We start from the raw sequence: 14,266 nt of genomic DNA, 5'->3' as shown, positions 1-14,266 counted from the left end.
TGAGTTTGTCTTTCAACTCAGACCAGGAAAGGCCAGTTTTGATGGTAAACAATAGTAGAATGTACCATCTCAAAATATGTTTCATTGGCATCAGGATTATTTTGAGTTGATTATTTTGAAAAACTTGCAGACCCAGGAGAGGCTCTGAAAATAGAGCAGAACTTAGTATTTTATAAGGGAAAACTATGTTTATAAGGAAATTTACATTAGGAAGAGTCCTGTGCTAGGAAGAAATCTATTACCAGAGATAAGTTCTTCACCTGAGAGACTTAAGTGCATGGCAAGGCAAGGTAATTTTGCTTCCCAAAATTCCCTCTTTTCACCTTTTCATGAATTGCCTTCTCCCCTTTGAAGCCACAGACCCCCATCCCTTTCCTTAGCTCAGGAAGGGATATAAGCTTCAGCTGTTTAGGTGCCCTTTGAGTCTCATATTTTTGTGGGGATCCCACAGGTATGCATGTGCAGTTAAAATTATTACATTTTTCTATTAATCTTTTTAATAGGAGGGGTGTCTCTGCCAAGCACCTAGGTGGGCAGAGGGCAAATGATTGTTGCTTCTCTACAATGGACAGAGTCGCCTTAGGTGGGACTGACATATTATGGAATAATAACCTTATCTCTAGTGACCTCACAGAATGATTAAAAATTATTTGGTTAACTAAATTAGATTCTGAGCTTAATTTGGGTAATGTTGGGATGGTAAAGTTTTCACCTGTTTCTTTCTCAACCCTCAAATTAGGCAGATTAGCAAACCTGGATGATATCAAGATATTATGCAAAGGAAATCCCATCATTTTAAACATCTTAGTAGAAAAGGACAAGGTGGTAGCATATCAGAAACAGATCATGGAATCACTTATTCATTCCAAGTTAGTAGATTAGTGTTGTGGGCTTTCATTTATGCTATCTTGTTTGTTACACATAAGAGTCCAGGGAGGTCCATATTGTTATTTTAAAAATGAAGACATGTTTAGGGAAGATAAATAATTTATTCAAACTCACATAGCCAATAAATGATAAATAGGACTCCTACCCCAGGTCTGACTGACTCCCAGTTCCAATGATGGACCTCAGCATATTAGTATAACCACCAATCAGCACACATTTCACTAGATCCTCTCCTTTCTCCCTCTTGCCCCCTCCCCTATTTGACAATATGGAACCAATATAGGCAGCACAGAAAAATAAGCTCATACCAATGATAAGGAATATTAATTTTTTATGAACTTTCTGAGTAAGTATCAAAAGCCTTAAAATGTTCATAGTCTTTGATCCAGTAATTCCACTTCTAGGATTTTATCCTAAGAGGATGACTAGAAATTTACACAAATATTTATGTGTAAAAGTTTTCAGTGAATTACAGCACTGTTCATATGGTGAGTTACTGGAATTAATGTAAACTCTGATAAAAGAATACAGTCACACAACAGAATTTTATGTAATTATTAAACATAATGTTTTAAATGAATACATAATATGTGAGATACTTATAACACATTAAAAGAAAAATAAGCATGAAAAACTATAACACAGAAAAAAAGACTAGATGGACTTATACCAGTATATAATATCAATAGTTACCTCTATAAGGTAAGATTACAATTGATTTTCACTTTTTTTTTAGCTTTTTTGTAGTTCCCAAATTTTCTATAATGAATATATATTATTATGCATTATTTTTAAATTAGATAATAATGTTATATTTTTAAACAAAAAATCAGGCTATAGCTTTAAAAATTATTATTAGTGTTAAAAACAAGACAACAGGCCCAAAATGAAGTTACTTATGCTAAGCCCCACATCACTAAACCAAGACTTAATTACAGTTTCTGTTCTCCTAGGAATGAAATCTTAAACCAGTCAATCAGGAATCGCCTGCTCATCACTAGATAATCCACCTGGCAGACCCATGCCATCCCCTAAAAGAAAGTAGCCTTGTAATAACCAACTTTTTTCTTCTTTTTTTTGCTTGGTATAAGTTGCTCATTCTTGCTCCCTCTGGCTATAGAAGTCTTTCATTTTGTACAACTCCTCAGAGCTCCCTTCTATCTGCTAGATGGGATGCTACCCAATTCAAATGGATTTTTTTTTAATTTTAAAACAAATTTTATTAGAAAATGCATTTCTTGTAAGATGGCTAAGGCTATACTTTCTAAATTAATTCAATTAAATTTTAGTGTGATAGAATCATGGATGTCTCAGCATTGCTAGAAGCGGACAGGCTTCAGCATATTTTTTTATCTTAGTTTTTTTTTAATTTTTTATTCATTTTCAGCGTAACAGTATTCATTGTTTTTTCACCACACCCAATGTTTATAGCAGCAATGGCCACGGTCGCCAAACTGTGGAAAGAACCAAGATGCCCTTCAACGGATGAATGGATAAGGAAGATGTGGTCCATATACACTATGGAGTATTATGCCTCCATCAGAAAGGACGAATACCCAACTTTTGTAGCAACATGGACAGGACTGGAAGAGATTATGCTGAGTGAAATAAGTCAAACAGAGAGAGTCAAGTATCATATGGTTTCACTCATAACAAATAATATAGAGGATAAGGGTAGATGGAGAAGAGAAGGGAGTTGAGGGAAATTGGAAGGGGAGGTGAACCATGAGAGACTATGGACTCTGAAAAACAACCTGAGGGTTTTGAAGGGGCGGGGGGTGGGAGGTTGGGGGAACCAGGTGGTGGGTATTAAGGAGGGCACAGATTGCATGGAGCACTGGGTGTGGTCAAATGGATTTTTGTTCAAACTCTTAAATTTTTAAATACACCTCGTTTTATCTTTTAATATGAATGAGGGAACAATGGATTGTCGATGATACATCCAAAGAAGCTACTGTAGAAGAGGGAAGAACAAATGGTTAACAGAGAACTTAGAAACAAAGTTAGACAGGGAAAGTATTTAAAGGAAGATAATTTTATCTTCCGAAGATTTTAATGAAAGCACTTATCTTAGCAGAGGAGAAAGCTAATATTTACCTGTAAGTTGCAAGCTTAATTCTTAATGTACAAAGAAAATAAAGTTGTTAGTGAAATATATATAACAAGAAAATGTTTCTTTACCTATTTTGCCATAAGAGGAGACAAATGGATGTGAAAGTGCTTTATAGACGTGAAATGTCTTGCAAATCTATTGCTGTTTCTGTCAGCTTATCCCATTCTACTTCTGGTAACTGCTGTGTATCTTGACTTGGATCTTATATTTACACAAAAAGTAAAGTTCCTAGGGTTTGGAAGATCCTCCCATTCTCATTACATTTAGGCAGTGAAGTGTCTCTAGGTTGCCAAATGCAGACAACTGCCTAGTGTGATACCCCATGTCAGCTTTAGAATACTGTACTCCTAAAAGTACAATGCAACTTAAATCCACAGTAGATGCAATTATTTTCTTACTTCACATACAGGAGAAGTGTTAGGAAACATCAAGTTCTCTACTGCTTTTAAAAGACCACAGAAAGAGATGAAGAAAAAAGAGAGAGAGAGAGAAAACCTAGCTTCTGTAGCTGTGTGAATTAAGCTGCTCTAACTTCTTAGAAATCCTAAAACTGCTCAGGCAAGGTATTGGTTAGGCGAAGGTGGATGATGCCTTGCCTGACTCATCAGCTATCACTGATAGAGTGAAATAGCAGGCACAAATTCAGCCTTCTCTGTATAGCCTAATACACCTAGAATTTAGCATCACTCTTTTACACCGGAAATACACATGATCATTAGGGGTCAGGAAGTCTTGGGGTTTTGCTCTAACTTCACCACTAACTTAAGAATGTCTTATTGGGCAAGTTATTTAACCTGTACATATGTCAAATTTCTTATCAGTAAAATGTGACTCAATGAGATAATGAATTTGAAAACACTTTGTAGAACTAAAAGTACCAAGGAAATAATTCTTCCATCCCAAAAGATTATGAACACAAAAATTGCCCACATGGAAGAAAAGCACACATGAATGAGACTTAACTGTGATCCATAGATAGATTTACAGTATTATCACATCATAGAGGGCCAGAGGTCTGATAAAGACTAAGACTGGGCACCAACCTATGCCTGAAGAAATTCAGGTTTTCATGAGAAGCACAAAGCTCTTAGCTGAATATTCTCTGGATGGTATGGAGATTATTCCTCAATATATCCTAATTTCAAAGGGAGACAACTGTGCCTTGAAAAGCCAAGAGGCCCATAGACACTAATACGGGCATGAAGCACCAGTCTAAATAAAAGTTTTACAAAGCAATGAGAAAGGGTCAGGAAGAAAACATTCTTGCAGGAGGTGGAGTCCTTGAAAGTCAGCTTTGATGAATGGACAATGTGTGCAACTGACTGACCAATCTCTTTGGTAGGCAGTTTCAGAGACTAGGGCTTCTCTTTTAAAAGAACTTGGGCTACTCTTGAGTCTAAGAGGCTGAGTCACAAACAATGTTTAGCAATGAAATAGCTTCTAACTGAATAGAATTTTATTTTCAAAGGGGAAGTAGGAGGTGTGACAAATGCAGTAGCCTGCAGTCTCTTACTGATTTTACCACCACCACTACAGCCAGAGAAGCCAGCTGATGTGTCAAACATGTTAAAAAGTGAAAGCATGCCACAGTGTATGGTAGTTTTATCCCCAAGCATTTAAAGAAAGAAATTAGCAGTCCAGCTTCATAATGGTGCCTGTTATGTGATAATAGGGGTAAGTCCGGGGCTTAAGAACTCAGTCTTCTACAGAGTCCCATCAATGTAGCCATATACTGACCCATTCTCTAATGGAAATAGCTGGAGTACTAGAAATATCAAGACTATGAGAACATCAAAGGCCTCATTGGAAAAGCCCCCACACAGAAAAATGTGTGGGCCTGAATTCTTCCATTCTGGAAGGGTAAAGGCCTGAGCTGATGATGCTGGGATGAAATACTGAAGTCTTTAGAGAAGCAAAACAAGTACAACAAAGTTGACCCATAGATCATTAAATATCCTTTCCCTTAGAACTAATGCTTAGTTTGATTTGAAAGGTACAGAGAAAGATTTTGCAGTTTTTAGTAATAAAAAGAAAAGATCATGATCATTTGTTCCCAACTTGTCTCTAATCTTTTCTGAAAGATCACTGATCTCTAATCTGTCTTTTCCTTCATTTTTTTTCCATCTAAGGAACTATTTAATGCTTGTTTTTAAATTTTACAAAGATGTTTTATATTCTTCAGAATGTTACCTGATGCATAAATAGTACTAAACCAAACCATTTTTCCTTTGTTTTTTTGTAGTACAAATGCTCTTTTGAATGGTTAACCTTTCCTGCCTACCGCTCTCCTCCTCATCCTAAATTTATGTATCTACAGTTTAACCATGTTGTCAAAATCCAGTTTGAAGTAATATTCTTTCTTCAAAATTCTTTATATCCACTTCTGAGGCAGCAATTTTTATATTTTACTGAGATTACACTCGTCTATATACACGTCTTTCATAATGCACATCAGTTTCGTTAAGAAAGAATACAATGGTGGACTCTGCAGTCAGAATATTCTGGTTTTGAATCCTTGTTCTACCATTTACTGGCAGTAAAGGATTCATGACATACAACAAGTTTGTTAATGTATCTGAGATTCAGTTTTCTAATTTGCAAAATGGGAATCATTACAAGTTCATTATAAGGTTTAAACTAGACTGTGTGTGTTCACATTGTTCTTTTCTCTCCCTTTCTGTATACCCAGGTGCTAGAGAAATGTCTTTTTAAAGACTAGACACAAAATACAAGGTAGTAAAATTGGAGGAGTTATAAGCAATCTCATTGAGGGTTTCCTCAGTTCTCTCCAGTTTAAGTTACATGTATATACCATACCATTATTACACTGAAGCTGTTAGTGCATTATACTGAGGACACATTAACACATGTCCTAAGTATCCTATCCACTCTACAGACTTTAAGAATATTAATCTGATCTTATTTAAGCATTATTATTTTACACTCATAGCATCCCAGATGCTGTAGTGGATAAACCTAAGTCTATTAAAGAGGTAAAAACATAACAAGTTGAAACTTATGAACGGGTTTACATAGAGCACATATAAAGTCTATTATAAAACTAGCATCTGTACTATTGGATGCAAAGCCTTTTCTCAATATATGTCATGAGTTGTTTGTAGTACTTTATTCATTTTTTCATAAAAGGTGCTCTAAAATTATAATGGATACACTTTCTAAGTAACTTCTGTCAATTCAATTCTGACCTCTGTATAATAAGAATCATCTTGGAATAAATGAGCCCAAATATGCCTGCTCTGAGGACTGCTCTTACTCCACAAGTCACATGCACACACAAACATCCCCACCCTATGACCTGCCTCAGCCTTCTGGTCTATTTACTACCGTGCCTTTCTCAGCCCCAGCCACACTACTTAGGCCAGTATTGGTACACCTCAAGCTAGCCACATCATATTCTCTTTCTCCTAAAGTATGTACAAATAGTGTCCAGAAATTTCAGTTAGTAAGATATCTACAAACAAACTTGGTGATCCCTATTGTTCTTATTTTATGCCTTATATTTAAAGAAATATAAGCAATCTGCTTAAGAGAGAGAAAGAGGGGGGGGGAGTGAAATGGACATAAAGTGGGAAAAATATTTAATAGCTTGGCTGATCCCTGAGACCAAGAAGAAGTAAAACCACCCTGGTTGTTGTGACATTCTAACTCACCTTACATTCCCTTGATGCCCAGCAAAAATAATAAAGCAGCAAAAATACATTTGTCCAAACCCTCCTCCCCAAAACTAGCATTTGTACCCTTTCATGCAAGCCCTTTTCTGGGTATTTATTTGTTAAACATCATGCCCATTTAAAAAACGTACAACAGCTATTAAGAGATTAAAACAGATACAAGAAATATTCAAATTAAAATAGCATATAACAGTACCTCAAGCTCAATGAGCATTCATGTATTCTAGCCTTAATTTTTCTAGCTGATTGTGTAAGAAGTAATCTATCATGTATGCATTAGTTCAGTCATTGTGTAGATCAAAAGGTAAAACCATCCTAAACAGGAAACCAATATTCTTCCTGTTTAATCAACAAATCTAAAAATTTATTCTTTTCAACTATTTACTCTTGTCCACCACACCATAGTGCTCCACGTGTTCACCATAGTTTTATGACAAAGAGAAAATTTTCATGAGCCACTTTTGTATCCCCACCCCCTTAAAGAAAGAGGGAGGAAAAATTGTTTCATACAGAAGGCGTTAGTTGTATGAATTACAACAGCCACCTAAGTGTGGGCTCATGTAACCAACAGGGATTTTACCTACATCCATTCAGTCAGTTTATGGGGGTTTAAAGAAATTCCAAAGAGTCATCAGAAGAGGAAAAATAAAGGTAATGCTTTTTGCCACACAGGTAGAATCTTTGAAAATATGTGTAATATGTAAAACATTTTGACACCCCCATAAATATTTTTCCAGAATTAAGAGTATAAATTGCTTCTCTTGTTCAAGTGCTTCCTATCAGCCTCTGTAATCACTACTCACAGTAACCTCAACTCCTGCCACAATGTACAAAATGCAACTCTTGTCTTGCATCGTACTGACTCTCGCACTCGTCACAAACAGTGCACCTACTACTTCAAGCTCTACGAAGGAAACACAGCAACAGCTGGAGCAATTGCTGCTGGACTTACAGTTGCTCTTGAATGGAGTTAATGTGAGTATATTCCCTTTCCTACTAAAATTATTATATATAATTTTTTGAACTGGAGTTCATTTTTTAATGAAAATATATTATGCTTTCTCAGAATTATGAGAGCCTCAAACTCCCCAGGATGCTCACGTTTAAATTCTACATGCCCAAGAAGGTAAGTACAACTTTCTACATTCAATTTATGTCTTAATAAAATTCAAAGTTGTATGAAAATTTGTAACTGATTAGTTTAATAGCCCTTCATCTAAAAAGCATCAGTAACTTCAATATTTAAAAAAACAATTTGGTAAGGAAGCTTCTGTAAAATAGCTTTGCATATATATTTTTCTGTATGTATTTGTGTGTGTTTTGGGAAAGGAAGTGGGAAGAGACAAGAATAATATTCCCAGTTTATTGATTGGACAATTTTAAAAGATTATATTGACTTATTTTTATTTAAAAATTTAAAACGAGAGATATTTGATTATATCATTTTACCATTCAAATTATCAAAGTTGATTTCCTATTTTTAAAAATCCTTCATCGTTTTAGGAAAAATTCCTAAGGGTCTACCGTTGAGAGGCAGCATAGTAATGACCAATAGCATGGTCCCTAGGACTAGATTATCTGAACTGGAATCCCAGCTATGTCTTAGCTTTTGTGACCTTGAGCAAGTTGCCTACTCTGACTCAGTTTCTTGTCGACTTATGTGAATGATAGTTATTTATAGTTCATATAGTTTTGTGAGGATTAACAGGTAAATGCAAAGTACTCAAAACCGTGTCTGATATAGGATAAATACCATATAAACATTAGCTATTAGTAAAAACAAAATTCTCCCTCAGAATATAAAGTAAAATTTTGGACTTACACATCTTTTATGCCAATAGACCTAGAGACTTATGATGCTATATGACTTGTTTTCCAAGATTTGGTCATTTGGAGATTCAGATAAACATAGATCATCTAAGCTCCTATGGCTATACTAGAAATATAAAGTTTCTTAGTAGTTGTGCCAGTCAACAGAGAATGAGGATAACTTTGTGCTGGAAAGAGTTTGTCCCAAGGTGAATCCAAGCCCAGAAAAAAAGGGGGGGGGATTTAAAGGTCATGGATGTAATCTCATTGACCTCTTATTAACTGAAAGAAATTATTCTTCAAACTACTCTTTCAGAAGATGAAAATAACTTGAGATGCTTCTTCAACTTAAGAGCCACATAACTCTTAACTCTAGCTTCATAAAGACACTAGACTGTTTTCTGAGGAAAACAGCTCCAAAAAGTTAAGCCCTGAATTTGTAGTAACAAGTTAAAAGGCCAGTGGATAGAAATGTCATAAAATGTGTGTGGTGTAGTTCTAAGTCACGCTTTAAAGATTTCTAGAAAGATAACATGAGATTATGTGCATAATTTAGAGAGTGGTGAAATTCTTTGAAATCTAACAGTTTCTAAATCACATCTCAAAATCTATTTGAAACCCAAAGTAATGTGATAAGCTCCACTCATTTGCTCATTTTACCACCATTTTCTGTTCACAAAAAAATTTCAGGAAGTTATAAAAACATTTAATTCAAAGGATGCTATGTTAGAGCTATAAAGAAAAAGAACTAAAATTTAATCTTGGCTCCACCAAATCATGTGACTTTGGGAAACACTTAAATTCTGAGATTTATTTTCCTTCTTTGTAAAATGGAGATAACAGCACTGCATTGCTATCTCAAGAGGTGGCTGTGAGACTTAAATGGGCTTGTTTGGGAGTAGACACTTTAAAATTATAATGTGCTATGATGAGAGTTGTAAATTGTGTAAAACTGATAAATCACAGCCCGGTACCCCTGAAACAAATAATATATTACATATTAGTAATAAATAAAATTATAATGTACCAGAAAAATATGAAATACTATCATTATAACAGATCACATGGGTGAGGAAGTATATAGATTTAAGTCAGGAGGGCCACCCAAAATTCCTTCAAATATTCTACTCTTTAATTTGGTTGGGACACATAATTTTTTAATGCATCTTAATATACTTATAGAAAAGTAAAAAATTAGGACACTTACATGACTTGCTATATTGAGAGTCATTACTATATGGTTAAAATTCCCTAATCTATAAAATGCTGGGATTGTGACAGTATCTAAGAGCTCCTCTGTCCTTAACATTCTATAATTCTCAACTCTTAAATGTTAGAATTATAAAATATGATCCTATACTTCCATGCTGTGACTGCTCTGATTCTAATAATTTCTACACAGAGGGGAAAAGAATTCTGCCTATATCTGTGATTTGCATTTGGGTACAGAAATGTTGACTTTGGGCAAAGCCAAATTAAGTTGAAATTATTGACATCATTTAACACTCATTCATTCACTCATTTTAGAGAGAGGAAGCAAGCATGAGTAGGGGGAAGGGCAGAGGGAGAGCCAGGCTCCTTGGTAAGCAAGGAGCCCAACATGGGATTCGATCCCAGGCCCCTGGGATCATGACCTGAGCTGAAGGCAGCCACTTAACTGACTAAGCCACCCAGGCCCCTCTCATTATGTAACATTTAATGCTAAACATGGGTAGGTGAATTCCAGTTTTTCCAGTCTTACGAGCTACATTGGTCCATATTTAAAGTAATGCTAACAATAGGAAGAATAATAAAAAACTATTCTCACTAGAGACTAATTTCTGGTTCTGACCTTTAGGGCAAACTGACCTGACAACTATTTTTATTATTATTCAAGGCCACAGAATTGACTCATCTTCAATGTCTAGCAGAAGAGCTCAAACTTTTGGAGGAAGTGCTATATTTAGCTCAAAGCAAAAACTTTCACTTGACAGACATCAAGGAACTAATGAGCAATATCAATGTAACACTTCTGAAACTAAAGGTAAGGCATTACTTTATTTGCTCTCCTGAAAACAAAATAAATGGAAGATCATTTTAAAGTGGTATAACATTTTTATAATTTGTGAAGTTCTCATGCATTTTAAGACCAATGTGAACATGTATCATTTTTATGTTAGATGATACACTATGGAACAGGGGAGTATAATTTAGAGGGTTTCTGCCTACCATCCACCTAGAGATGAGCCCATAACCCAGCACTCTGTCACCTCTTTGTCACATTAATACAAAACTGGGAATGGGAAAAGACAACTGAATTTCGCAGAAAGCGGACAAATTTTGTTACATATTTTCTAATTCTTTCAGATCATTTTCCAGAATAACCAATCTAATTACCTGAAAGGCTTTTAAAATGCAGTTTCCCTATTATTTGGTGGAAGGATTAAGAGATTTACCTAAGGAAAAAAAAAAATGAAAACTAAAATCGCCAGTGGGCTAGACAATTAACTCCTTATTTAGAGATAATGCTTTTAAGAACTTAAGTATTTTTAAATGTACAGGAAATACTAAATATACAAGAGACTCAGGTGATGTGAAAAGATTCATGGCTCTCTTTTCTCATCCCATCTGACAAAGTAAAAATTTCATGAGTTAATAGGCCTCCAAAATAGCATAATTTTAATTACAGTAGAGACAAGTTTCTAAAATTATGTAATTCCAGATGTTTCCAAATAAGTCATTGTATTAGTAGACTGTTTCTTTTCATCTAATTAAAAAATACATTGAAATCAATGTCATCTAAACATTGATAGGTAATAACAATGTCAAAAGGTTTGTTACAAAATTTTTGACCATCAGAAAACTCATTAATTCTTGATGCAAAATTAAGACAAAATTATGTGCAAGTCAGAAAATGTCAGCTATTTTAAAATTTTTAATTTAAAATTAAATTTAAAAGTTAAAATTAAAAAAAAAATTTAAAGCTAATTTAAAAAACTTAAACCTTCCCAAGAGGTTGTAATATTCAAATAATTATATGTAAGAGGGTATATAACACTGCAACAGTTTATTTAAAGGAAATACTTATCTTACTAGGTTTATATTTCCATGGTAGGAATTACCTCAGTTTGAAAAAGTGCTCTCTTTTATCTTGTTATATTTCAAAATATTTTGTCAGCTAGAGGCAGAGTTGAAATACCTCCTACCAGCAGAGGATGTTAATTTCTAAAAAAAAGTCAGTCCACAGAACAAAATTTCTAATGGTTAGACTTTTAAAATTTGGGAAACTTACTTGCATTAATACTAAGGTGGAGTGGGAGGTATGAGTATTTATGAAAATGTTCTTCACATAAATTTTTTCCAAACAAAAGCTTATCCTAACTTACTCTGGGATGGTTCTATTTTGCTTTGGGGAACTATGAGGAGATTCACTAAAGTTAATAGGAGGTTTAAGGTCTGAAAAAGAAGTATAATATGTAAATGACTGTATACATGTAACCTATAAATAGATATATGTCCAGAGGAAGGAGGTTTAACAATTTTATTTTGCATGCAGCATTTAATGAAATATTTGTCTAGAACTGTTTTTACTTAAAATGTTCACCTGTATACAATCCAGGAAAAAGAATTCTTGTGTTCACTGAGATGGGCAGAATTGACAAATGAGGAAAACCTTAGTTTATATGTTACTATCACTTGTTATCAACATATAGCTTTTTGGCATACCATTTCAATCATTTCAAGAAAATGTGATTGATTAATATATTAAACATACTTGAAAATAAAGGGCATCAGTTATAAATTATTCAACTGGGAATAAGTATATATGAGAAACTACCTTGAACTAAAAAAATTAAAAATTTTTCTTTTATAGGGATCTGAAACAAGTTTCAAATGTGAATATGATGACGAGACAGTAACCATTACAGAATTTCTGAACAAATGGATTACTTTTTGTCAAAGCATCTTCTCAACACTGACTTGATAATTAAGCATCTCCTATTTAAATGTACCAGGCTTTCTATTTATTTAAATATTTAAAATTTATATTTATTTTTTGATGTATGGTTTGCTACCTTTTGTAATTATTATTCTTATACTTCATATGGTAAATATGGATCTTTTAAGATTCTTTTTGTAAGCCCTAGGGGCTCTAAAAACTCACTTATTTAACCCAAAATATTTATTTTTATATGGAATTGTTAAATATGTCTATGTAGATCAGTTAATAAAATTATTTAATAAAGTTGATGAATAAAAATAAGCCCAGCCATTTATTGTTCTAGGAATAGCACAGAGTAAAACATTTCTGAACTCATGTGAACTCATAAGATAGTTAAGATGCTTCCAAAACCCACTCTTCCCCTGGAGAGGTATGTGGAATAGGGAAATGGGCTTCTCAAAGTTCTTGCTTTCTCCTTTCATAAGCGGATTGGATCCTTAGTTCTGTTTGAGCAAATCTCATCAAATCACACTACTTTCCTTCTTCAGGTTATGCCTTAAACAAGATGCCAAACTTGGAACTCTTCATATAATTGGTGTGCCTCTCTATCCATTCTCCAGCATCTTACAACTTGCTGTCAGGAGGCTTACTTGTGTAACATACCAAAGTTCTCCCCTGCCCTCTGGCTTTCCAATGGCTCCCACTACTGGGGAGCTCTGGTAGGATGTCTCGGGGACAGAAAAGATCACCTGACTCTACATGTGAAGTAGTCTCTGGATGGCTTTACCTCCCAACCAAAAAACCCAGTTTCTCTCAAGACTTTTTCCTTCTAGGTTCTGCTAACTTTTCCTTCCACTCCTCCCTTCAGCCCTAGGGATAGTAACACTTCAACCATTACTAGCTCCAGGGAACAGCATTATCCCTTGCAGCTTCCCTGTACCATGATCATAATTTGGTAAATTGTCTCTTTATTAGATCCTCCTTGACGTATTCTGAGTATGCCATCTCTTTTCTGGCTCAAACATATTAATCATGCCAGAAATAGCCACAAGAAATAGACCACCAAAATCAGATCTGGGTCTGGCTTCATTAGGAATATAAGAGTGAGATCATGAGAGATCATGAGATATGAGATGTAGATATTTTGCCAGATATAGAGGCTGAGAATTTTAAACATCTATTGACAGAGCCAACCTCATTTTCTTTAATAGCAACCTTTTTGAGGAAAAATCACTCTTCTGCTTAAAAATCTTCTGGTGACTTACAAATTAAGGGAAATTTTCCTCAGAACTCACCTCTACCACCTGTCATTACCTCTAGGCCTAAAATGAAAGTTAAGATCTCAATATCACTGAGGTTGTGAGAATAAAACATGTTTAGACCAACAAGGGTGAAAACTAAGTCAGGTGTAGGCTGATTTAATTTAGGGCAGTGAAACTCCCTGGGATTCAGAATTTAAAGAGAACTTGCAAATGGCATTAATAGTTGGTTGAATAAATTCTTGCACTACACAGTGGCCTTTTAAATGATATTTAAATGCCAGGGTTTCCCTGTAGAATAAAGAGTCCAAAGGACCAGGGAAATAGAAATACTGGAATGGATCTATTATGTGCAGTCTTCTCATCTCGCCTAAGAAGTTATGAAGAAATGCAATGGTAAGGGGGACACTAGCATCAACCAAAGCTGTGTGGTGTTTTTTTTTTTTTAATTAAACCAGAAATAACAGATGGTGATGCAATGGAATTGGTTTCTCTGATCTGAAACTAGTGGAGCCCTAGAGTGATAAAGTTCAGGTGAGAGCATTTAGCCCTTGGAAACAAGGTAGAAGCAATCACTAACTAC

The 14,266-nt window shown here is 34.8% G+C and overlaps 1 protein-coding gene across 1 annotated transcript; it reads left to right on the top strand.

The window, feature by feature from the left end:
• Nucleotides 1-7,518: 7,518 nt before the first annotated feature.
• Nucleotides 7,519-12,466, top strand: IL2 (interleukin 2; the record flags this gene model as incomplete). The annotated part of the gene is made up of 4 exons (XM_080797008.1): nt 7,519-7,668; nt 7,760-7,819; nt 10,379-10,525; nt 12,356-12,466. The coding sequence occupies 4 exons, from the start codon at nt 7,519-7,521 to the stop codon at nt 12,464-12,466; spliced, it is 468 nt and encodes a 155-aa protein (XP_080653134.1).
• Nucleotides 12,467-14,266: the final 1,800 nt, after the last annotated feature.

The sequence above is a fragment of the Martes martes genome, assembly GCF_963455335.1.
Source record: "Martes martes genome assembly, chromosome: 2".
Lineage (NCBI taxonomy): Eukaryota > Metazoa > Chordata > Mammalia > Carnivora > Mustelidae > Martes > Martes martes.
This window is presented reverse-complemented; position numbering and strand designations above follow the sequence as displayed.